We start from the raw sequence: 27,490 nt of genomic DNA on the forward strand, positions 1-27,490 counted from the left end.
TCTCCCCTGCTCTGCCGGCGATCGGCGTGAGCAGGGGAGAATAAGGCTGGAGTCACACTAGCAATTTTAAAATCTGCATGATTTTGATGCAGGAGAATCGGACGAGTGTAATGCGAGTGTCATGTGTTTTTTATGCGAATACAATCCGATTTTTCTCCCCTAGCATCCGATATACATCCGATTGCAGCAGTGACTGCAAAACGTTTTTTAACATGATCTTTTACATAGAGAAATTCTGTCATTTACATATCATACAGTACAGAGCAAAAGTTTGGACACACCTTCTCATTTAAAGATTTTTCTGTATTTTCATGACTATGAAAATTGTAAATTCACACTGAAGGCATCAAAACTATGAATTAACACATTGAATTATATACTTAATTTCAGTGGTTTCACACTTCTTTGTTATGTCTTATATTCTAGGTTCTTCAAAGTAGCCACCTTTTGCTTTGATGACTGCTTTGCACATTCTTGGCATTCTCTTGATGAGCTTCAAGAAGTAGTCACCGGGAATGGTTTTCACTTCACAGGTGTGCCCTGTCAGGTTTAATAAGTGGGATTTCTTGCCTTATAAATGGGGTTGGGACCATTAGTTGTGTTGAGCAGAAGTCTGGTGGATACACAGCCGATAGTCCTACTGAATAGACTGTTAGCTGCTTTTTTCTTGCCATAATACAAATTCTAAGTAAAGAAAAACGAGTGGCCATCATTACTTTAAGAAATGAAGGTCAGTCAGTCCGAAAAATTGGGCAAACTTTGAAAGTGTCCCCAAGTGCAGCGGCAAAAACCATCAAGCGCTACAAAGAAACTGGCTCACATGAGGACCGCCCCAGGAAAGGAAGACCAAGAGTCACCTCTGCTTCTGAGGATAAGTTTATCTGAGTCACCAGCCTCAGAAATCGCAGGTTAACAGCAGCTCAGATTAGAGACCAGGTCAATGCCACACAGAGTTCTAGCAGCACACACATCTCTACAACTGTTAAGAGGAGACTTTGTGCAACAGGCCTTCATGGTGAAATAGCTGCTAGGAAACCACTGCTAAGGACAGGCAACAAGCAGAAGAGACTTGTTTGGGCTAAAAAACACAAGGAATGGACATTAGACCAGTGGAAATCTGTGCTTTGGTCTGATGAGTCCAAATTTGAGATCTTTGGTTCCAACCACCGTGTCTTTGTGCGACGCAGAAAAGGTGAACGGATGAACTCTACATGCCTGGTTCCCACCGTGAAGCATGGAGGGGGAGGTGTGTGGGTGACATTGTTGGGGATTTATTCAAAATTGAAGGCATACTGAACCAGCATGGCTACCACAGCATCTTGCAGCGGCATGCTATTCCATCCGGTTTGCGTTTAGTTGGACCATCATTTATTTTTCAACAAGACAATGACCCCAAACACACCTCCAGGCTGTGTAAGGGCTATTTGACCAAGAAGGAGAGTGATGAGTGCTACGCCAGATGACCTAAACCCAATCGAGATGGATTGGGGTGAGCTGCACCGCAGAGAGAAGGCAAAAGGGCCAACAAGTGCTAAATATTAGTGATGAGTGAATATACTCATTACTCGAGATTTCTCAAGCACGCTCGGGTGACCTCCGAGTATTTTTTAGTACTCGGAGATTTAGTTTTTCTTGCCGCAGCTGAATGATTAACATCTGTTAGCCAGCATAAGTACATGTGGGGGTTGCCTGGTTGCTAGGGAATCCCCACATGTACTTATGCTGGCTAAGAGATGTAAATCATTCAGCTGCGGCACGAAAACTAAATCTCCGAGTACTAAAAAATACTCGGAGGTCACCCGAGCGTGCTTGAGAAATCTAGAGTAATGAGTATATTCCCTCATCACTGCTATGCATCTCTGGGAACTCCTTCAAGATTGTTGGAAGACCATTCCCGGTGACTACCTCTTGAAGCTCATAAAGAGAATGCCAAGAGTGTGCAAAGCAGTCATCAAAGCAAAAGGTGGCTACTTTGAAGAACGTAGAATATAACCATAGAACATATTTTCAGTTGTTTCACACTTGTTTGTTAAGTATATAATTCCACATGTGTTAATTCATAGTTTTGATGCCTTCAGTGTGAATTTACACTTTTCATAGTCATGAAAATACAGAAAAATCTTTAAATGAGAAGGTGTGTCCAAACTTTTGCTCTGTACTGTGTGTATATGTATATGTATATATATATATATATATATATATATATATATATATATATATATATATATACACACTCACCGGCCACTTTATTAGGTACACCATGCTAGTAACGGGTTGGACCCCCTTTTGCCTTCAGAACTGCCTCAATTCTTCGTGGCATAGATTCAACAAGGTGCTGGAAGCATTCCTCAGAGATTTTGGTCCATATTGACATGATGGCATCACACAGTTGCCGCAGATTTGTCGGCTGCACATCCCAAAGATGCTCCATACAAGGCAGGATGGATCCATGCTTTCATGTTGTTTACGCCAAATTCTGACCCTACCATCCGAATGTCGCAGCAGAAATCGAGACTCATCAGACCAAGCAACGTTTTTCCAATCTTCTACTGTCCAATTTCGATGAGCTTGTACAAATTGTAGCCTCAGTTTCCTGTTCTTAGCTGAAAGGAGTGGTACCCGGTGTGGTCTTCTGCTGCTGTAGCCCATCTGCCTCAAAGTTCGACGCACTGTGCGTTCAGAGATGCTCTTAGGCCTACCTTGGTTGTAACGGGTGGCGATTTGAGTCACTATTGCCTTTCTATCAGCTCGAACCAGTCTGCCCATTCTCCTCTGACCTCTGGCATCAACAAGGCATTTCCGCCCACAGAACTGCCGCTCACTGGATTTTTTTTCTTTTTCGGACCATTCTCTGTAAACCCTAGAGATGGTTGTGCGTGAAAATCCCAGTAGATCAGCAGTTTCTGAAATACTCAGACCAGCCCTTCTGGCACCAACAACCATGCCACGTTCAAAGGCACTCAAATCACCTTTCTTCCCCATACTGATGCTCGGTTTGAACTGCAGGAGATTGTCTTGACCATGTCTACATGCCTAAATGCACTGAGTTGCCGCCATGTGATTGGCTGATTAGAAATTAAGTGTTAACAAGAAGTTGGACAGGTGTACCTAATAAAGTGGCCAGTGAGTGTGTATATATATATATATGCAACAAAAAGAAAAAAACTGAGCGGCACAGCCTTATAAATCAGAAAACCAGCTGTGGAATCTGCGTGGGACACACAAATGGAGAACTCCTAATAGCCAAATCAAGTGTGACCCCGGTGCTCCTCAACAGAAACAAAGTCCATGCATGAATATTGTAGATGAGATGAAGTAATGAGGGCACTCACCGGTCTTCAGTAAAAACACTTCTTTATTTAGAACAAGACATCCAGAGAAAAGGCAGCGGCCGGGGGAGAGAGAGGGAGCAGGGGTGGACGACGGCCGTTTCGCGCTTGTCCTGCGCTTCTACGGGTCCCGTCTCGGTCTCGGGAGACGAGATCTAAATCTGAGCAGCGGCCATTTTCCCGGAGACAGCTCCATTGCTGCTATGCGGTGACCTCCGGGAAAATGGCCGCTGGGGGCGGCGCATGCTCAGATTCAGATCTGAATCTGAGCAGCGGCCATGTTCCCGGAGGCCACTGCATTGCACCGATGGAGTTGCCGGCAGGGCCTCCGGGCTTTAAGGAGATACCGGAGGAGCCCCGACTGCCTGAAGATAAGCCGCCGCCGCCGCCCAGCAGCACAGAGGCCCCACACTGAAGAAGAGGAGCCGCTGCCCCACAGCACAGCCGCCGCCACTCCCAGCAGAGACCCCACGCTGCAGTGATACAATGAGGTAATGGGGGATACTCACTTTCCTGTGAGACGCCCCCTCGTCGTCATCAGGCCCACTCCCCCCCCACCCACCATATACACCCGGCAAGGCAATACCCGGCGTATAAGACGACCCCCGACTTTTAAGAAGATTTTCAGGGGTTAAAAAGTCGTCTTATACGCCGGAAAATACGGTATATATATATATATATATATATATATCATAGAAGAATAGTCGGTAATTCATCTGCCGTGTACTGTAAAATCACTGCAGGAGCCAACAGGATAAAAGAGATGGATTACATACAGTAAATACAAATAGAATAGGTAGATATATAGATGTCTGTGATAAATACAATTTGTACAGTGTGTGTGCAAATTGCTGTACATGTATTTAATTAATAAACGATTATTTTTTGGAAACTTTACATTTTGGGGGGCTCAAACACATTTTTCTAGCGTGCCGAAGTCACTCAATTAGCACCAGTGTATGATCAGATAACACCTTATTCATGCACGATTGCTCATCACTAAAATCTAATTGATGTATATTTCCATTTAAACAGTGCAAGGGTCATTAGTAAAGCCAGAGAGACCCATCCGTAGCGATAGGACAACTAACAATCAGCATAATGTCCCGGGAAAAAGGAAGGCCGCATTCAGTCCATCCTGGCAGATGTAGCCGCCGGACGAGACCCGGAGGGTGTGAGGTAGGCGGACATGACACTGGCAGGGAGCACATGACGATATGGGGGGAAATTGGGAAAATGCAGGGGGTAAGAGAAGCAAGGGAAGGGGGGAGGAAATGACATAGGGGAAGTGACATAGGCAGAGGGGGGGGTGTCGGGGGGAACAAAGAGGATGCGGGAGGGGCCATAGCCTTCTTTGTTACCAAGGATGTCCGGACAGCATATACATGTGGAGTTATTTTGGCAGTTACCTTCTAAGCCCAGAGGATGGGCAATCTGTCAGCCATGGTTCCCTGGAGGTTTCCCCCACAGGGGGGTTTTTCCTCTCCTGATGGGCAGCGGATGGCTCTTCATGAGCCGGAGGTTCTGTTACATTCAATTCAATGATAATTTTGAGCGTTTGTGGGTCCTCGAAGCTGGCCATAATTATGGAATGGGGGATTCTTGCATTATGGGGATCCCCTTCATTGGATGGTTATGTGTTGGTGGTGGTCTGGTGAGACTTGGGTGATAACCGATGAGGCAAGACGGGGTCACATTATTATGAGACCCGGGGGCCACCCGACGTTGGAGGTCGGGTGCGCGGTAACGATGGTTTGGTACCCGACAACGGAAGTCGGGTACAGGTTAACGGTGTGGAGGCAACCTCTTCCCTCAATTCATGGTGCTTCCGAGCCTGGAAAAAATGGGGCTGGAAGTAAAGGTACCGTCACACTAAACGATATCGCTAGCGATCCGTGACGTTGCAGCGTCCTGGCTAGCGATATCGTTTAGTTTGACACGCAGCAGCGATCAGGATCCTGCTGTGATATCGCTGGTCGCTGAATAAAGTCCAGAACTTTATTTGGTCGTCCGATCGCCGTGTATCGTTGTGTTTGACACCAAAAGCAACGATACCAGCGATGTTTTACACTGGTAACCAGGGTAAACATCGGGTTACTAAGCGCAGGGCCGCGCTTAGTAACCCGATGTTTACCCTGGTTACCAGCGTAAAAGTAAAAAAAACAAACAGTACATGCTCACCTGCACGTCCCCCAGCGTCTGCTTCCTGCTCTGACTGAGATCCGGCCCTAAAGTGAAAGTGAAAGCACAGCGGTGACGTCACCGCTCTGCTGTTAGGGCCGGAGCTCAGTCAGTGTCAGGAAGCAGACGCTGGGGGACGCGCAGGTGAGCATGTACTGTTTGTTTTTTTTACTTTTACGCTGGTAACCAGGGTAAACATCGGGTTACTAAGCGCGGCCCTGCGCTTAGCAACCCGATGTTTACCCTGGTTACCCGGGGACCTCGGCATCGTTGGTCGCTGGAGAGCGGTCTGTGTGACAGCTCTCCAGCGATCAAACAGCGACGCTGCAGCGATCGGCATCGTTGTCACTATCGCTGCAGCGTCGCTTAATGTGACGGTACCTTAAGCCTGGGAGGGAAGGGGCAATGCCAACGGAACAATCACCAGACCAGGACCATGGTAGCTTCGAGGGCCCCACCAAGTCTCTTTACTTATTAATAAAAATTGACTGCTGTGGCCATTCTTATCCAAAAGACTAATGGTTGTGGCTTGTCTTTTATTCGGAGAAGGGGGGACACCGGGAAGAAAGGTAGGTGTCTGGGTTGAAAGTCAAGGGAAGTCGACCTTTCCAGGGTCATGGATTATTACTGCCGATCCGGTGTGGGACTCAATTATTATTACTGCTTTATTTGCATTTTATAATTTGCAGATAACAGAGTTTAGCTGAAAGCGGTTTGCTGCACTAACATAAAATTAGGAATCTTATAACCAGCCACGCACATTACAGCAGTCCCGGTCCCCCCTTTCCCAGGGCTTTCTGCCGGCTGAATGTATTTCCTCCAGATTAGCACATGGAGGATTGCACTATCTTCTGGGGACACACACTGTTCTAGCATTCTATGAAGACGTGTGAAATGAAATACTTTATGCGCTTTCCCGAAGTCCTTTAAATGTGTTTATTCAAGGAGAATTTCGGCGAGCCTGTAATTAGATAAGGAGGTCCAATACTCTGCACTGAGTGCTGTCTTCACAAGTACAGAAAGCAGAGGCAGCAGTTTGGTGGCGGCTGCTTGTTCTGAGCCCTGTGATCTTGTTTACAAGCCAATAAGCTGCAGAAGAAAAGCAAATGCAATCTCAGACTTTTTTTAAAGCTTCACCATTACTGTGGACATTCATCCATCCAAGCACAAACCTCTCTACGTGCCTCCACGAGCTGACAATATAAAGTGCAAGGAGGGTTTATGTTTTTTTGTAAGTAAGAGTTTTTGATACCGTATACTCCAGACGTGCCTGTTCTATAGCAAATACATGTAATTTCATAAATTAACATGTTGTGCCGTTCCTCAGGTATTCCTTCTACAATTTTATAAATAAATTTGATGCACTGATAGTGCTGTCTGAGTGCCCTGATAGTGCTGTCTGAGTGCCCTGATAGTGTTGTCTGAGTGCCCTGATAGTGCTGTCTGAGTGCCCTGATAGTGCTGTCTGAGTGCACTGATAGTGCTGTCTGAGTGCCCTGATAGTGCTGTCTGAGTGCACTGATAGTGCTGTCTGAGTGCACTGATAGTGTTGTCTGAGTGCCCTGATAGTGCTGTCTGAGTGCCCTAATAGTGCTGTCTGAGTGCCCTGATAGTGCTGTCTGAGTGCACTGATAGTGCTGTCTGAGTGCCCTGATAGTGCTGTCTGAGTGCCCTGATAGTGCTCTCTGAGTGCCCTGATAGTGCTGTCTGAGTGCCCTGATAGTGCTGTCTGAGTGCCCTGATAGTGCTCTCTGAGTGCCCTGATAGTGCTCTCTGAGTGCCCTGATAGTGCTCTCTGAGTGCCCTGATAGTGCTCTCTGAGTGCCCTGATAGTGCTGTCTGAGTGCCCTGATAGTGCTGTCTGAGTGCCCTGATAGTGCTCTCTGAGTGCCCTGATAGTGCTGTCTGAGTGCCCTGATAGTGCTGTCTGAGTGCCCTGATAGTGCTCTCTGAGTGCCCTGATAGTGCTGTCTGAGTGCCCTGATAGTGGTGTCTGAGAGCCTCTCTGACCTTTCCCGGCGCCTGCGCACTGCAGTACATTGCTCTGGCCTCAACAGGGCAGACAATGTACGCCTATTCAGGAGCCGCAGCAAGAAGAGGACTTCATCGTAAGAAGATGGGAGGCCCCGGACCGGACCTGGACAGCAGCGGGACCGCCCCTGGGTGAGTATAATATAATTTTTATTTCTCATCTTTCAGGTTACATCGGCGGCTTATCTACAGTACATCATTACAGAATGCTGTAGATAAGCTCCTGATGCCAGTGGGCTTAGCTCATATACGATTTTCGGGGTGCCAGACTCCCTTTAATCTTACTTTCATATTCTAGGTTAATAAAATGTTCTATGAAACTCAGTCTTGTCAAAATTTTGAAAATTGTTCTTGTGTTCAGTGAGAAATTGATTAAAATCTTAAGTTTTCAAAGAGGGTGTACTCATTTATGCAGAGCACTGTGTGTACACTGATTTACATTGATCTGTGATCACATTGATCTATTTTGAAATCTAGGTCATCTGGGCTTAGACTACCGTGATTACTATAATCTTTTCCTAGCTTTTAATCATGAAAGTAATGCAATTAATTTTGGATGTGAGCATTTCTATGAAAGATAAAAGCTTGTTTCCTTCAGCAAAATAAGTGGATTATTTTCCTCTTTTTTCAGAATATTAGTATTTGTGAAATGCAGATACAATATAAGTGTAAGAACACTATGCTATTCTTCTGCCCTCTCATTTGGACTGGGCCTTTGGAGGACCGTAGAATTCTCCGGTGGGCCGTAGCAGCTATTTATATTTTTACTGTCTACTAGGGAATTGTCCTACTAATAGGGCGATCCTCTATAGTTCGCCATCTCTCCTAAAGTTGAATCGTGGGGGTCTGGTAGCTGGAACCCATAGTGATCGACTGTAATAAAAAGATGCTGATATGTCCCATTGAAGCTGGGACTGAACTGCAGGACCAGACATCGTTTCTTGTATGGGTGAGCCTCTGTGCCTGTGTAAATTCTCTTGAATCCTACGACCCCTTTATTGTTTTCAATGGTGAAGGTCCTGGGTAGTCCATGAAGACTTTGACCTTTCTTACTGTTTTTTTTTAAAAAATTCCATTAAAAATGGTTTACCACCTCACAATCTAAAAATTTACTGAAAAATCAATTTTTCTTTCTATGAAATTATCGTCAGCACGTCTGTGTGTCTAAAATAAGGAAAGGCAGATTATAAGCCCCTTTTGGGTACAAATGATGACAATCTTTGTACAGCACTGTTGAATATGTTGGCGATATAGAAGCAATGGGAAAATAAAATAAATAAATATTGATAATGTAAGTATAACAGGCAGTGTGGTGTTAGTGCCAGTAGGGGGAGCCATTGGCTTTGCTCAGCAGCAGAGCTATAGGGAAGAATTCATATAGAACCCGACGCCTTGGTGCTGTGTTTTAGCTCCTTTTTCCCCACGCTATATGTCATTATCCATTTTGCTCAATTTTATTGAATTTTTAATAACTTGAATTTTTTTTATATATTGTAACAGACGCTCTTTCAAACTATTGTCTAGCATTAGATACTTGCACAAATTATATGTATTTGTAGGGCGCCGTCAGACAGCTGTATAAGACATACAAGGATCGAATCTCTATGCTCGGACTGGCCGGCGGCTCTCCTCACCCAAGCATGACAGCTACATAAAAATACATGGTGTCACACTTGGGTCAGCAGTCTGGGCACTGCAATGCGATCGTCGTCCATTTTATACGGCCATCTGACTGCTCCTGTATAGTTATTTTTGATGCTGAGATGAACATTTGTACTGTTAATTAAAAAACATGCTTACAAAATTTGGCAAAATTTACTTCAATTATGACTGCTACATTTAAAGAGTTTACAGTTCGCAGTGTTATCAGGTGCCGGATGCTGAAGGCAACTCTCATCATTGTCGCCTGGTCTCCCTGAGATCAGCACGACAATGATGGGAGTTGTATTCAGCACCCGTTGTGTACATTGTTTGTAAAATTAGGAATTAAATTTTAAAAATGGTGTGGTCTCCCGCGTAATTTTGATAACCAGCAGAGGGAAAGCCGACCACTTGGGGCTAATGTTAATAATCTGGGAAAAGGGACAATATCCCAAAAGATTCCCAGTCTATTAATAACAGCTCACTGGTGTTTGCTTAGCCTTTACTGGTAAGTTCGGCTGGTACAGCTCGTCTGACCTGACACAGGTCCAGGCGATGACTCCTCCTCTGCCGTGGCCTCAGGGGCTTTGTATAGTTTCTAACTGCAATACAATTTGTCACGTGACCTTGTGCCTCCTGCGTCTGCTTCCTATCCAGCAACACACACACACACTTTCTAGTTCCTGCTTGCTTTCTTTTTGGTTCCCGTCCTTATAATCTCTGGTCACTAGGTGGCAGTGTTCGCTTACTTAGGCTCCACCATGCATCCAGCTATATAAGTATTTCACCGCCTTACATTGGCCATTCCTTTCCTGGTTGACGCAAAAGTTGGAAGAGTAGTGAAATGTTTCAGAAAGTGGCGCAGAGCTCGTTATTCCGTTAATGTCCCATGCAAACATCTCAATAATCACATAGAAAAACAAAATATGACGTTCGCGTTTCCCTTTAAAAAATACTGATTTATTTTCCATCATTGATCATTTTCATACACGTAGAGACATAACAGGCTTTGGATTTGACCGGTGATCTCAGCAGCCATCACGTCACCAATGCACGTTCCATTATGGACATTTAGGATTCACCATTAATATTCGGACTAATCTTCATTAAAAATGATGGAAATATTCACAAATAATTCCAGGAATCTATTTGGCGTCATTACTACTAGTACTCCGATCCTCCGCCCTACGTGGGACTTTTCAGCTGGGTATACAGAAAACGTAATAGGATTGTGCCACATTGGGTATTACACATTGATTTCTACAACCAACCCCCATATCAAGCCGGAGACACTTGGCCTTTTCTTGAATTGGCGCTGCTTGCGTTATTGGACGTCGTCTGATCTGCGGACACAGATGGCTCGATGGCCCATGGGTTCCTACCACAGCACAGAAAAGGTATCACACATTCCTGGAACTGCAGAGACAAGTCGACGTGAAATAGTTAGTCTGGATAGTAAGAACTACGGCCACCTATATTAGTTTTCCATAAAGGGGTTGTCTGTGACCGTAACATTGATGGCCAGTCCTTAGGATAGATCATCAATGTCTGATCGGTGGGGGTATGACACCCGGTACTCCCGCTGATCAGCTGTTCCCTGTGATCCGGTGGCCGGAACTGATCGGTTGCGGAGCTGCATAGCTCTGTCGCAGCAATAGTGGCCGCGGCCAGATACTGCACATATGCTACCGATTAGAATCAATAGGGAGTGATTCTCCCCAGATCGAAAACTTGGCAATAAATGGACCTTCTGATCCTGATGAGGGTCCTTACCTGCTTATTCATAAAAATGTATATAATTGGGTTATATACGGTGCTGGTTTTGGTCAGGTACATGGGCACGGTTGCTATTACTGGGTCAATATACATGCCAGGGTTTGCAACAACCATCATAGCAAAAGCGGCATATGGGAGCCAGCAGATGAGAAATGCCATGATCATCACTAGGACCATGCGGGAGACCTGGACCTCGGCTTTGCTGGTAGTTCCTCCTTCTGCTACTCCCAGTTTGGCCATCTAAAGGGAAACACAGAATATTTTTTTTACTGGTAACGATATATTGTAAATCCCATATATACTGCAGCAATGATCACGAAGGAATTACTTGCAGGGGCGCTGATGGCATCTTTTATAGTTGGACTTATTATAAGGAATCTGTCAGCTGGTTTTTTACTATGTAATCTAAGAGCATCATAATATAGGGGCAGAGACCCCATTTCCAGTGATGTATCACTTACTGGGCTGTGTTTAGCTGTTTCAACACAATCAGTGTTTTATCAGAAGGACATTATCATTACAGGACAAGCTGTCCAAAAATAAAAACCATAATACTCAGGGGATCAGCGAGAATAAAATAAGAGCAAAAATTAGCCACTTTTGACCTGGTGACAGGTCCTCCTTAAAGAGGTGTTTTAGGGGGGTTTAATATATGTACTGTATTTTGCTGATCTAATAGTGGTTCTTGAAGGTCAAATCATAATTTAACATGTATAGACAACTTTAGTATTTTTATTATAATACTAGAAAAGCTAAAGAGCTCCTGAAATCACTTTGCTTCAGGAACTACAGTAGAATAAAATCCAGAATAGACGCTGTTCCAAATGTCGATGGGCAACCCCCAAAAAATCATATTTTGGGAGAATTTTGTTTTTTTAAAACATTACAATATGATGACAGAAGCCTCAATATTTAAAATATACAACATTTTCGGTAACATGCATAAAAAATAGCTAAAGGAAATTAAACTGTGTATTAGATGTATTACTTTCCACACCATATAACATTTACATATTTTAGTTCCAGCAGCAATTAATGGTCTTAGAGTAATTACTTCCTCGCAGTTGTCATTAGTTCACATAGAGTTTCCTCCAGTAAAACTGGATGATTAGATTAGATTAGAAGAATTTTAGGTTCAGAGTTATGTTTTACCTCGGGGAACATTTAAATAGAAGCCATTTTAACAAGTGTAACCCTGATAGCGTACCCCTGGCGCCAGCTAAGTGCTTCCATAACGCTGCCTTGTATTAAATCAGCCACCGTTCATTTACATTTCTGAAGGAGACGTGGATTAATGTGTCTTTTATGGGAAAAACGGGATAAATGTTCGGCTATGAGATTCAAAATCATTGCAATATAAAAACATAGGGATGGTAATTAAAATGGTGCATTGGCAATTTAAAGTCATTTATTAAGGTAACATGTTGCTGAAAATAATGAGCATCATTCGCTCCGTCATCTTAATGTTGTTTGTATTGCACCCGTAGTAGTAATTATAGACATAAAACACAACTTTACAAAACTTTAATGTGTTTCACAGCTGCAGCGAGACGGAGCCGGATGAAATATTGCAGCACTCATGGAATCAGGGTTACTGGGTGAGGGTGCAGTGGGAGAAGGGAGAAATCGGGGCCTGTTACCGCCTTCTATTTTACAACTGCTTCTCACAAAATTAGAATATCATCAAAAAGTTAATTTATTTCAGTTCTTCAATACAAAAAGTGAAACTCATATATTATATAGAGTCATTACAGAGTGATCTATTTCAATTGTTTATTTCTATTAATGTTGATGATTATGGCTTACAGCCAATGAAGTATCCTATATTATGTACATGCACCATTACCATTTACTTATGTATGTGCTGTAGGATATATGGTCATTTTGTTTTTTTTTCCTGGGTTTTATTTTAGATAGCTCGACACAACTAATATAAGAAGTGGTTTCTCCATCATGTGCGTTACAGTGAAGCATGTCGGTTGCTTGGTGATGCTTACAGTGAAGGATGTTGGTGGTTCGGTGTTGGCTCAATGATGCCTACAGAGAAGCATAGTGGTAGTTTCATGATGCCTACAGTCAAGCGTGGTGGTGGCTTGGTGATACCTTTAGTGTAATGTGGTGGTGGTTTGTTTTTATTGAGTTTTATTTTAGATAGCTCGACACAACTAATATAAGAAGTGGTTTCTCCAAATTCAACCATAAAATATCCATTTTATTGATTACCGCAGTCGCAGAATTATTTCAGAGTATGCATTGCGATGGACGGACAGGCCAAGGATCACCTGACCCAAACTTGACAGCCTCAAATATATCTTTGAGACAGTTGTGTTTGAGTAGAGAGACCTGTGGCCAGTGTGTGAATCACAAACCATAACACAAAAATGTGTGAATGTGGCCTTATTCAATCCCCTGAAAAGAATTCCTCATAACAGCACACATTTGTCTCAAACACACCTGATGCTAAAAGTTGATGGTTTCATTAATTGCATCATGTGCATTACAGTGAAGCATGGCGGTTGCTTGGTGATGCTTACAGTGAAGGATGTGGGTGGTTCGGTGTTGGCTCAATGATGCCTACAGAGAAGCATAGTGGTAGTTTCATGATGCCTACAGTCAAGCATGGTGGTGGCTTGGTGATACCTTTAGTGTAATATGGAGGTGGTTTGGTGATGCTTACTGTGAAGCATGGTGTTGTCTCAATGATGCCTGCAGAAAAATATGGTAGTTTCTCAATGAAGCAGTGCAGTGGCTTGGTGATGACTACAGGGAAGCAGTGCAGTGGCTTGGTGATGACTACAGGGAACCATTGCAGAGGCTCGGTGATTACTACAGTGAAGTATGGTGGGGATTCAGTGATGTTCTGCTATCACTGGTGAAGTGCAGTGGGCGGAAAGCAAGAGGAATTCACTCAAGTGTCATGAAACCCTAGGAGAAAACATCATGCCATCTTTGAACTGAAGCTTGGGCACCATTGGAGTTTCCCCCAGTATAGTGAACCCAAGCATATCTCATAGTCAACCAATTCTTGTTTCCAGAAGAAGTCTTGAAAGATTCTGGAATGGCAGTCACAGTTGCTTGGCTTCGACACCATTGAAAATTTTAGGATGAATTTGAAGAAGGTGGCAGATGTGGAAAATCCAAGAATATTAGTGAACTGGAGGCCTTTGCCCATAAGGAATTGGTTAAGATTCCTAAGAAATACTGCTAGAAGCTGTTGTTTGGCTATGCATCATATTTGCAGCAGGTTACAACAGCCAGAGGTGATCTACTAAGTATTAAAGTCACTTGTCATAAAAGGATGAATTAGGGTACATTTCCACTGCCGAGAGACAAATCGGTCCGTAATCTGGACCGAAAAAACGGATGTAACGTATGCGATTGTCATGCGAGTGTCATGCGAGTGCAATGCGATTTTTAATCGCATCATCCGTATGACATCAGTATGACATCCGTATTGCTGTCCGATTTTTACGCACCAGTGTCCTTTGAAAAGCCGGCAAATCAGCGCCGTGTACAGTAAAATCACACTGACAGGTTAGAATAGAGTAGATATATGCACATAGAATGTGTATATATACATATATACATGTCAGTGAGACACCTATATATGTATATTTATATTTAATGCAGCGCTAGATAGCATTAAAGCCTCTAATTCAATTGCCGGCTTTTTCCTTCTCCTTCACAAACCCGACAGGATATGAGACATGGTTTACATACAGTAAACCATCTCATATCCCCATTTTTTTTGCATATTCCACACTACTAATGTTAGTAGTGTGTATGTGCAAAATTTCAGCGCTGTAGCTGCTAAAATAAAGGGTTAAATGGCGGAAAAAATTGGCGTGGGCTCCCGCGCAATTTTCTCCGCCAGAGTGGTAAAGCCAGTGACTGAGGGCAGATATTAATAGCCAGGAGAGGGTCCATGGTTATTGGCCCCCCCGTGGCTAAAAACATCTGCCCCCAGCCACCCCAGAAAAGGCACATCTGGAAGATGCGCCTATTCTGGCACTTGGCCACTCTCTTCCCACTCCCGTGTAGCGGTGGGATGTGGGGTAATGAAGGGTTAATGCCACCTTGCTATTGTAAGGTGACATTAAGCCAGATTAATAATGGAGAGGCGTCAATTATGACACCTATCCATTATTAATCCATTTGTCTGAAAGGGTTAAAAAACACACACACACACACACACACATGATTAAAAAGTATTTTAATGAAAGAAACAAACAGGTTGTTTTAATAATTTATTGCTCTCTCAATCCATCAGCAACACCCTCGCTTGGCAAAATAATAAACGCACAAGATACATACCTTCTGATGTCAGATCATGTCCCACGAAGTAATCCATCTGAAGGGATTAACTAATATTACAGGCACGAGCTGCGATAAACCACTCGCTCGTGCCTGTAATCCCCGGGTGCTGAAAGGAAAGCAGTGATCTGTACTTACATTGAGTCGCGGTGAGGCGCCCCTGCTGGATGTTCTCATGAACTGCAGCCTGGGAACTTTTTCCCACGCTCCAGGTCATATGAGGACATCCACCAGGGGGCGCATCACCGCCACTGAAGGAAATGTAGGTCAATGACCTACATTTCATTCATTCGCCGGGGAATTACAAGCAGGAGCACACCGCTGCATTAGCAGGGCTCCTGCTTGTAAATTATTTTAACCCCTTCAGATCATGGATTACCTCGTGGGACGTGACGGTTCAACAGAGGGTATGTATTTTGTGCGTTTATTGTTTTGCCAAGCGAGGGTTTCCTAATGGATTGAGAGAGCAATAAAATATTAAAACAACCGCTGTGTTTATTTCATTAAAATACTTTTAAATCATGTGTGTGTGTGTTTTTTAACCCTTTTAAACAATTGGATTAATAATGGATAGGTGTCATAATTGACGCCTCTCCATTATTAATCTGGCTTAATGTCACCTTACAATAGCAAGGTGGCATTAACCCTTCATTACCCCATATCCCACCGCTACAGGGAGTGGGAAGATGCGCCTTTTCTGGGGTGGCTGGGGGCAGATGTTTGTAGCCAGGGGGGGCCAATAACCATGGACCCTCTCCTGGCTATTAATATCTGCCCTCAGTCACTGGCTTTACCACTCTGGCGGAGAAAATTGCGCGGGAGCCCACGCCAATTTTTTCCGCCATTTAACCCTTTATTTGAGCAGCTACAGCGCTGAAATTTTGCACATACACACTACTAACATTAGTAGTGTGGAATATGCAAAAAAAAAGGGGATATGAGATGGTTTACTGTATGTAAACCATGTCTCATATCATGTCGGGTTTGTGAAGGAGAGAGCAAAAGCCGGCAATTGAATTAGCGGCTTTAATGCTCTCTAGCGCTGCATTAAATATAAATATACATATATAGGTGTCTCACTGACATATATATATGTATATATACACATTCTATGTGTATATATCTAGTCTATTCTAACCCGTCAGTGTGATTTTACTGTACACCGCGCTGAATTGCCGGCTTTTCAAAGGACACCGGTGCGTAAAAATCGGACAGAACTCGCATGGTGCGAGTGCTGTGCGATTTTTTTCTCGCACCCATTGACTTGCATTGGCGAGTCTCGTCCGAGACTCGCAGCAAATCGCAGCAAGCTGTGATTTTTTTCTCAGTCCGATTTCGGCCGAGAAAAAAATCGCAAATGAAAAGACACCTATTGAATAACATTGGTCCGAGTGCAATCCGATTTTTTATCGGATTGCACTCGTCCGTTTTCCTCGCCAGTGGAAATGAGCCCTTAGTGCAAATTTCATCGGTAAAAAATTGAACTAGAATTGGAGAGACAGACAAGGTCTCATTTCTAGTTCTGTTATCTTCATACGGTAATTATTACCTTTCATTTCTTTTCAACTTTTTACCCATATTCTGTCAGGTTTTTTTTCTCTGTCGCAGTTCACCCATTATGTTAATTTTATTTTCCTTCTTTCTTGTTCTTTAGCTAAAATTATCCAAGTCTTTTAACTCCTCCATAGACAGATAACTGCAAAAATAGTTTCCTAATAACTAAGCTGAACTAATGAAGTGGTGTAACTAAAAGATTGAGCTGAGGTTATAGCCTGGTGCCCAATGTTCCCCTATAGACCCTCTACGACCAGTGATATAAATTGTAAGTGAGGGCCTTTGTATAGATTTTGCATTAGGGATTGTCTATCTTTAGGGACTTTTTTTTTTAACTTAAATGGAATCTGTCACCAGGTTTTATGTAATCTGAAATCAGCATGATGTAGGGACTGAGACTCTGATTCCAGCGATGTGTCACTTGCTGGTCTGCATGCTGTCAGATGGATACAGTCAGACTAACTAATCGGCTCGAAATTCAACGTCATGGTAAGGTTGAAAATTGGCCAAAAATGACCATAAACGCTGCCGTGTTCAGAAGGTAAAAGATGAGCTGGAATGCAGAGGAACTTGGTGAAATGATGGGAGTGATTACCTGCCGCAGAGTCCACATGAGGTATCCGTAAGAGGCCATGATTATAAGGAACGGGATTGCAAAGCAAAAGCAGAAAAAGCTGACGATGTAGGACATATTGACCGGGTCAGTGCTGTACCAGTCAGGGGCGCAGGACGTTTCGACTCCTTCCAGCTGATAGCTGCCCCAGCCAAAGAGAGGTGGAGTATTCCATACGAAGGACCAAGTCCAGGCCATGGCTATGCCCGCCACGGCCTGTCTCGGGGTGAAGGTCAGGGTCCCCATAGGTTTACATACTACAAAGACACGATCCACAGCTATGACAGCAATTGTGCAAAGGGCAGTGATTCCTGCAAAAAAAAACAACAACAGGTAATGATAAGGAATGACAGCCGGTATATTCTTCACATGTAAAAGTGGCTAGAGCTGAATTCGCAGTCCGAGAAGTACGGACTGGTCACGGGTGATACATGCCTATAAGGGCTTGTGGATACAACTATATTTTCTGTCTGAATGTGATCCGATAAAACATCAGATCATACTCAGAACACGGAGCCGTACACGTCTGCTTTCTGTGAGGTAAAACATTTCCCTACCTTTTTTTAATCTGCTTTCTGTGAGGTAAAACATTTCCGTACCTTTTTTTAAAATATGTTTTACCTCACAGAAATCAGAATATGTCCTGTCTGTATACTCTTTTTCCTTCCTCCCCTGCCCAGGAACCTATGATATTTTATGGTGCTGTGCTCCAATTTTTTCCTCAGACCAAATAGTCCGTGGAAAATATCAAGCCTATGGGGCCATGAAAAAAATCAGACTGCACTTGGATGACATCCGAGTGGGGTTCGATATTTTCATGGCCTGTCAGAATGGAGAAGGTGGAGAAACTGTTTTTTTTTTCTCTCCACATATGAGGAAAATTGACTACACTCAGACTACACCCTGATCAAAGACTGATTAGAATAATCTGACAGTTTTTATCAGATGTGGAAAAATCTGGCATGTGAATGAGGCCTTATAAAAAGTTAAGATATAAATTGCAAAAATGCCTGGCATCTGTGTGCTTTCCATTTTTTTTTTTACAGACCTATTGATCTGAAAAGACGAGTTTGATTAAAGGGAATCTGTCACCCCATTATTGGCCTATAAGCTGCGGCCACCGCCATCAGGGGCTTATCTGTAGTGTTCTATAATGCACCCCCTCATGAAGGAATTGCGTCGGGTGTGTGCGCGTATCCAGGACGGTGAGGTGCCCTAAGGTAATGATTATTAATAGTGTCCCTGGATTACACACTATGTGCACTTAGCACTTTGTTTTGGTGTAGCACTGTTTAGTGTTTAAGGGAGGTTCATATATGTATGAGTGGACCCTTTCCCTAGTTTACTTCTTTTGCACTTTATACTTTTTTGCATCATTGCACATTGTTTTATGGTTGATTTTTCCACTTGGCATTTATTTTGTCTTTTATATAAAAAATTTTCAGGGAACTATTTACCCCAATTCTGGGGATTAATTACCTTGCACAGATATACGAGTGATCATTATACTAATTGTGCTTAAGGGTTTATTTTTCCTTTTAATTATCGAATATAGACTGTCCTGTTTCGCACACAATTTGCTTATCTATTGATTTTATTATTCTGTATCGCTGCTATTAATTAATAAAGATGTTATTTTATATGATTCAGTATGGTCTTCCTGGTGCATCCTTCGTTCTGGTGGTTGGTTTGGTTTCTGGTTGTGAGTGGTTGCCACTTTTCTATTTTTGCTTTAACACCAAGGGTAGTCATTATCACTGATCTATATAATTAATTGTTTATAATTACTTTATAGTTTCTACCTTGTTTTTGGTGTTTTGCATTTTCTAAACATTCTGTAATACTGTAGATAAGCCCCCGATGTATCCTGAAAGAGAAGAAAAACAAGTGAGATTAGACTCACCTAGGGGCGGTCCGGTCCGATGGGCGTCAAGGTCCGGGGCCTCCCATCTTCATGCGATGACGTCCTCTTCTTGTCTTCCTGCCTTGGTCAAAAGGTCAGAAAAAGTATGCCTGCGCCGGAGCCACGGCAGGAATTAAAGAGGACGTCAGCGTATGAAGATAGGAGGCGTCAGACCTTGACGCCCATCGGACCCGGATCGCACCGGACCGCCCCTGGGTGAGTATAATATAACTTGTTTTTCTTATCTTTCAGGATACATCGGGGGCTTATCTACAGCATTGCAGAATGCTATAGATAAGCCCCTAGTTGCGGTGGACTCAGCTTATAGGCCAAAAATTAGGTGACAGATTCCCTTTAATAGCTCGGATCAAAGCACAGTCATGTGAACAGCCCCGTAGACTACAATGGGTTCTATGAAAAATACAGTTAGAACACGTATGTGAAAAATGAACGTCTGAATGAGGCCTAAGGGCATATCTTTATCTACCAAGGGATTGGAGTCATGGATACATTTTTATATGGCTGCCCTCTGTGTGTTGTGTATTTTTCACATTGTAATGCTTTTGCAAACTTTATTTTTTTTTCTACATATGCAAAAATTACTGATGTAAAAAACTGATCAAACGCTGATGAAAATGTGATCATGATTTTTTTTCACATGTGAGAAATAGGACGGGTTTGTGAATGAGACCTTGGTCGAAACATTTTTTTCTACAATTAGCAGCGCACTTAGTGCTTGAATATGTTTAAGGAAAAGTTTTGTTTTTAGCGATATTGCAAAAATTTTGAACCTTTTCATTGAACATTGCAAACAGTTTAAGATCCCTGATTTAAAGGATTCATATATGGGTGTTATCGGATAGTGCTTAGAAAGACAAGCAATTTTGCAATTTACTACTTATCAAAATTTTCAGCCATTTTTGAGATATTAACACTTTTATTTATAGCTCGTTGCCTTGGAGACCGACCAACGCTGCTAGACAGTAGAACACGTGCAGTGCTTACAAACTCTTTTCTGTTGAGCTTGTAAGCATTGTTTTGAAACTAACTGGTATTGCTGAAGTTACTTATTCTGGTCAGCTTCAATGGCAGCGCTTACAAAGCGGACGACAGCAGCGGTGGTCGGTCTCCTTGGCAACAAGCTACAAACAAAAGTGTTAATATCTCAAGAACGGCTGCAAATTTTAATAGGCAGTAAATTGCAAAAGTGCTTATTTTTATAAGAGCTATCCATCTATTAAGTCGCAGCGGATGTATGTTGTAGATGGATGTTCTTTAATGTCTATCTCGATGGTATTTAATCCAGCGGGTGCCTGGATTTATCGCTCTGCACATCAGCTTTGTGGAAGTTCAGTACAATGTGTGATTTATGGAGACGGCCAAGAAGCTGAAGTAGCTGGTCCTCTTGTAACCATTCCAGTTTTATACCTTCAGTTTATGTCTAATAGTCTCCGGAGCATATTTATAGCGTGTAGCCTGGAAGATCAGTCCTAGCTCCTGCGTCTAAACCCACGAGTCGGACTGCTCACAATTCCGGTAGGCTTTCCAGAAGAAAAGGTAAATGGCTTTATAAAATGAATTTATGGCTTGTAAAATGAAAGATATGTGTCACGCTAAGCTGAAAAAAATCAAATTAACTTTCCTTACCGACAGTATTAAAGAACAAATGTCTGGAAAGGTTACTTCATATTAACTCTGGACTGATGGCGAACATTGCGCTGGATTTAATAACACTATCTGTGTTTACCATAAAGGAAGCCTCGGAACGATGTCCTAATGTGAATTAATAGGGTTATTAAATGAGAGAAATGGAGAATATTCAAAGTCACGGAATATAAAATTCGAAATATTTGTAAGATGCCTTCAAATAAGAGGAAATATACCCCAACGTGATTAGCCCAAGGGACGAGATTGGCAGAAAGTTACATTATATGCCAATGTCTTACATTACTTTCTATGGGAGGGGGACAAGCCATAATGGAGGGGAGGAATGGCGGCTCCATCACCCTTTCTCTGCTGTGAAGAAACCATCTGTATATGAATGAGCCTTGCCACATGACTCAGGACAAAAGCCAAACCAGAATCTCAATTTGCAGACACGTGTTTCGGGGTGTTACCCCTACTAAGTGCAAAGCGTGAGATCTGATTTGCCTGTATGAGGGGCTTCTAGCTGGGATATAAGGCGTAACATTTTTTCTTAAGGACATGTCTAGCATGGTAGTATAAGGAGGCTTGTAAGCCATACATGGCTTATAAGTCTCCTTACACTGGCAAGCCAGGAATGCCACTCTCCACAAGAAGAAAAGTTACTCTTAGAATCACAAATTAAGCCTAGATGGTCATTTATATAGTAAGCACCCATCAGTTCTCAGGATTCTCAATTAAAATCAATACCCAGGGCTGGCGTTAGATTGGATAGTATATGCTACTAAAGGGAATCCATCAGCATGTAATCTGAGAGCAGCATTATGTATGGGCCGAGAGCCTGATTTCAGCGATGTGTCACTTACTGGGCTTCTTGCTGCAGGTTTGATAGAATCCCTGTTTTCTCTGCTGTCGAGGTAGACTGCTGAGCTCTGTGTAACCCTGCCCACACCCCTGATTGGCCGCTTCCTGCGTACACTGTCACCAAGCTGCCAATCAGTGTTGGGGGTGTGTTGTGAATTAGACTTCTTGGCTCCCTCTGGTGGTTATTAGTGATATGACTCTGGGATTTTCTTTCCTCAGTTTGCACCCACCTGGGTCGTTAGTCCAGGGGTGTTGCTATATAAACCTCCTGGATCCTTAGTCCAGTGCCTGGCATCGTTGTAATCAGATCCTTTTTGTTTGCTCCTATCTGCTGGTCCTGGTTCGTGCAAAATTAAGCTAAGTCCTGCTTCTTTGTTTTTTGGGTTATTTGCTTGCTCTCATTTTTGTCCAGCTTGTACTAAATGTGATTCCTGACCTTGCTGGAAGCTCTAGGGGGCTGGTGTTCTCCCCCCGGGCCGTTAGACGGTTCGGGGGTTCTTGAATATCCAGCGTGGATATTTTTGATAGGGTTTTTGCTGACCATATAAGTTATCTTACTATATTCTGCTATTAGCTAGTGGGCCTCTCTTTGCTAAATACCTAGCTCATCCTTACGTTTGTCTTTTCCTCTTACCTCACCGTTATTATTTGTTGGGGGCTTGTATCCAACTTTTGGGGTCTTTTCTCTGGAGGCAAGAAAGGTCTTTCTTTTCCCTTCTAGGGTCAGTTAGTTCTCCGGCTGGTGCGAGACGTCTAGAATCAACGTAGGCACGTTCCCCGGCTGCTGTTATTTGTGGTGCTAGGATTAGATATATGGTCAGATCAGTTACCACTGCCCTATGAGCTGGTTTTTGTGTTTGCAGACTTAGAAACTATTTCTGAGACCCTCTGCCATTGGGGTCATAACAGGGGTGGGGTTACACAGATTAGTTGGCGACACCTAGTCCTCTAATGATAATCTCCAGCTGATAAAACACTGATTGTTTTGAAACTACAGCAAGTAACACATTCCTGGAATAAAGCTCTCTGCCTCTACATCATGCTGCCCTCAGATTAAATAGCAAAAAAACTGCTGACGTGTGGGGGGCTCATATAGTGTATAGAGGGGGCTGTGTGTGGTCTCATGGCATTTAGGGGATGTCAGGATACTTACTTCTACTCAATATTAAATGATAGAATTAATATTTATAAAAAATAATAATGATAATGAATATGTTAATATAGATATTAATAGGAATTAATTTCAGCCTATTGGTTCAGCCCTCCACAGCAGTCACAGTCTCTCATGTGGCCCCTCATGAAAATTAATTGCCTACCCCTGCTCTAGAGACCATTTTATGGCAGAGGCCATGTCTGATCTATCAACATAATCAACCCATTTTATACTTATTTTAATGTTATGTGGCAGTCAGAAAACAATGGAAAGGTAGATTGAGTGATATTTTTAAATGGTAAAGACACTGTTGGTCATAGTTTTTTTTTTTTACTTAAATGGGCATCATTGAAAATGTTGCATAATTTGGCCTTTAAAGGCTTGTTTGTTTTGCTGTGATGGCTGCGGAATGAGACAACTGAGAATCCATCAGTGAACTTTAACTGAACTTTTTTTAGATGATTTATGACCACATCAATGCTGAGCTCAACTTTCTGGTCATAAATTGGCTGAGTGGATCTCAGATAAAAGACAGATAAAAGAGATATGAACTCCCAGTCAGAATGAGCTCACTGACCGATTCTCAGTTATCTCATTCTGCAACCAGCAATGTCTGTAAAATCCAAACATCGCACCTTTTTTTTAATAGAAATCCAAATGGAAAAATGATTTTTAGCCCATACTGCATGCATTTTAGTATAAAAAAATGTCCTGGCAGGAGGACATATTTCGGATATATGCCTTTCTGCCTTTTGCAGTTATATCTCAGTTATACCATTTATAGGAGCTGATTCTGCATAATGAGGCCTGTGATTTTAGTATATTTGCCTTGCACATTCTGGTTTACATTTGCTTATCATTCATAAACAATAAAATGTATCAGCGCGGCGAAGGTTCCATCCAAAGTCTTCATCGCTGTGGTGTTTCTCTTATGGGCAGGGGTGATTCGGTGATTTTGGAAGAACAGATGTTAGGAAATCAAATGCAGATACTTCCCTTTAGGGATCGTTCATGTGACCGAATTTTTGGTCCAAGTGACCTCCATGAAAAAAAAAATGGATCAATGTTATTCAATGGGGTGATGCAGATGACCGATATTTTTCACTGACCGAATCTTTGAAATTAATCGCAGTTTGTACCGTAAGTCAGATGAGTCTCACCCATTCATGCAGGAAAAAAAATCCCACAATATAGCACCTGATTTTTACAGATACATTGCAATTCTGTAACATAGGAAACAAAATGGTCATGTACATGATTAATAAATGCTATACAAAACGGATGACAAGTGCGAAAAAAAATCGTCCCACTTATATTAATGAAACTCTTGAAGATTTTTTTTTTATTCAGTCGTGTGAGTTATTTTTGTTCAGCTCCTATGATGAGTTTTTGGTGAGTTTTTAACGCTGCATATTTTTGCTGAGCACAAAATGCAGCGTTTTACATTTCCAATGATGTGGATGGGATTTATAGCAATCTTATAGCCGCTGTGCTTTTTATTTACTTTTTAATGGTGCGTGTTAGAAAACTGCAACATTTGAATTTCCCTTGCGGATACGTTGGGTTTTATGTCTGGATTTTACCCATAAAATTACATTAGAAGCAGAAAATCCGCAGATAAAAAATTCATACGTTATATTAGCGTGTTTCCGCTGAGGAAATACATGTAATCCACATAGGATTATAAATGTTTCAATTGAAAAGTCAACATATAGATAATAGTCTATTCTTTCTGACTTGTTAAACATAGTCGTCTGGATAATTAAGATACAATGCTGGGTCTCCACAGACTGTATCAATTTTCTTGAGCTGGACATTATATTGATGTGGTCTCCCATGGCTGTGTGTCTGCTAGTTGGACCCAGTCCTTTTCAGCCCTTACCTACATGCATGTCGCTTGACAAATGGGAAAGTTTTTAATGTTAGAGTTAGGAATGTCCCAATTAGAGTCACTGTGAAGAGGTGGGATGGCTTTCGCATTTTTTTTTTAAATAAAAAAACACGTTAACTAAGCACTGTACATTATTTTCATGCACTATGCTATTTACTTAATTACTGTAGGGTATGCAATCAATATGTTTCTGTCTTTCTTTTCTGTTCAGTGGCCAGTATGAACATGCGCTTACATGCTGCATGCATACCAGTTTGTATCCCAGTTCATTTCTTTAGCTTTTTTATATAGATACGTTGAGTTTTATGTTCGGATTTTACCCATAAAATTACATTAGATGCAGAATATTCGAATGTAAAAAATGCATATGTTATTTTAGCGTGTTTCTGCTGAGGAAACACATGTAATCCACATAGGATTAGAAATGTTTCAATTGAAAAGTCAACATATAGATAACAGTCTATTCTTTCTGACTTGTTAAAAATAGTCATCTGGTTAATTAAGATACAATGCTGGGTCTCCACAGACTATATCAATTTTCTTGAGCTGGACATTATATTGATGTGGTCTCCCATGGCTGTGTGTCTGCTAATTTGACCCAGTCCTTCTCAGCCCTTATCTACATGCATGTCACTTGACAAACGGGAAAGTTTTTAATATTAGAGTTAGGACTGTCCCAATTACGGTCACCGTGATGAGGCTGGATGGCTTTCACATTTTTTTAAAATAAAAAAACATGTTAACTAAGTAGCCTATATTATTTTCATGCACTATGCTATTTATTTATTTACTGCAGGGTATGCAATCAGTATGTTTCTGTCTTTGTTTTTTTTCTGTTCAGTGGCCAGTATGAACATTCGCTTACATGCTGCATGCACGCAAGTTTGTATCCCAGTTTTTTTTATAGGACTGTATCAATGTGGTTTTGTCAAAGCCAAATACCAGAAAGTATAAAAAACAAAGCACTTTTATGAAAAACATGACATACCAAAAAGGGATGAAAACTGCAGAGTCGAAAACATGTTTCCGACATTTTTGGTGCATTTCTGTAGCTTTTCGTTGCAATTTTATTATCCAAATGTTGTGTTACTTTATACTTCTGTTTTGCAAGATTTGTAGGGTCACACAAGTTATACATATATACTGTATATCATATAATATTATAAGGGGAAATTACTCACCAAAAAATGCCACCGCAAACCCTTCTATAACACAGCCAATTCTTCCGAGGTTGAAGTAGCCAACCGCGTTGGTTTCTACGGTCAGTAGACCTCCCAGGATGGTCACGCCTAGGTCGGCTACTGCAAGGTTGACTAAGGAGTAGTTGATGGGGTGCCGCAGATGCCGATATTTCATTGTCACTATAATGACTGTAACATTGAGGATTATAGATGCAGTACAAAATATGGCCATTATCATAGCCAAGATGGTGTAACCGATCCTGGGCATGAGGACCTTTTCAGCCTCGTTCACCCCATTGCTGAAGTTCATCATCGGCTGTTGGGTATCTTCTTCAGCCATCTCCGTCTTTGAGAATGAGCTAGTTTGGTAGGATTCACAGCCAGGTCCCTATCCCACTGTGTGATTTACCAGCTATGACTTATCATGGCTTTATTATTTTAGATGTAAAGTCTCCGGTGATATTATCAACAAATGATATGACACAGATTATCATACACTTAAATCCCAAGATCCGGATTTATTTGACATAATTCCCCTTTCTCATTAAATTTTTAATTACTCTAAAGCATTTTCAAGATTTGTCCCTGGCTGTATGAATGACTTCCCACCGTTCCTAGAGGATTGATTACGTGCGTTAACATAAACAGGGAATGTTTGGAAAAGAAATGAATGTGAGAATTGAGTCAATAAGTAACGTACTCATCCATCCAATTTATTGAATGTGGATGTAATGAAGCTTCTAGGAATCATCTTTTCCACTCTCCACTAGTTTCTAGTGGCATACATGCAGTGGGGAAAATAAGTATTTAATACTCTGTCGATTTTGGAAGTTTTCCCACCTACAAAGAATGGAGAGGTCTGTAATTTTTATCATATATAAACTTCAACTGTGAGAGACAGAATCTAAAAATAAAAAACAGAAAATCACATTGTATGATTTTTACACAATTAAATTGCATTTTATGCATGAAATAAGTATTTTATCACCTACCAACCACAAAGAATTCTGGCTCTCACAGACCTGTTAGTTTTTCTGTAAGAAGCCTCCTGTATTAATTGCACCTGTGTGATGTCGTTACCTGTATAAAAGACACCTGTCCACACACTGAACCACACTCCAACCTCTCCACAATGGCCAAGACCAAAAAGCTGTCTAAGGACACCAGGGACAAAATTGTAGAACTGCACAAGGCTGGTTTGGGCTACAGGACAATAGACAAGCAGCCTGGTGAGAAGGCAACAACTGTTGGCTCAATTATTAGAAAATGGAAGAAACACAAGATGACTGTCAATCTTCCTAAGGCTGCCGTCACACTAGCAGTATTTGGTCAGTTTTTTACATCAGTATTTGTAAGCCAAAACCAGGAGTGGAACAATTAGAGGAAAAGTATAATAGAAACATATGCACCAATTC

General features: G+C 42.0%; 1 protein-coding gene across 1 annotated transcript; it reads right to left on the reverse strand.

The window, feature by feature from the left end:
• Positions 1-10,215: 10,215 nt before the first annotated feature.
• On the reverse strand, positions 10,216-26,380 carry LOC143787921 (parapinopsin-like). Its single transcript, XM_077277100.1, has 4 exons — positions 26,076-26,380; positions 17,422-17,750; positions 10,956-11,198; positions 10,216-10,598 (listed from the first exon to the last, which is right to left on the reverse strand). The coding sequence occupies exons 1-4, from the start codon at positions 26,341-26,343 to the stop codon at positions 10,461-10,463; spliced, it is 978 nt and encodes a 325-aa protein (XP_077133215.1). The 5' UTR covers positions 26,344-26,380; the 3' UTR covers positions 10,216-10,460.
• Between the last annotated feature and the right edge of the window lie 1,110 nt (positions 26,381-27,490).

Source organism: Ranitomeya variabilis, chromosome 8, assembly GCF_051348905.1.
Source record: "Ranitomeya variabilis isolate aRanVar5 chromosome 8, aRanVar5.hap1, whole genome shotgun sequence".
Taxonomy (NCBI): domain Eukaryota; kingdom Metazoa; phylum Chordata; class Amphibia; order Anura; family Dendrobatidae; genus Ranitomeya; species Ranitomeya variabilis.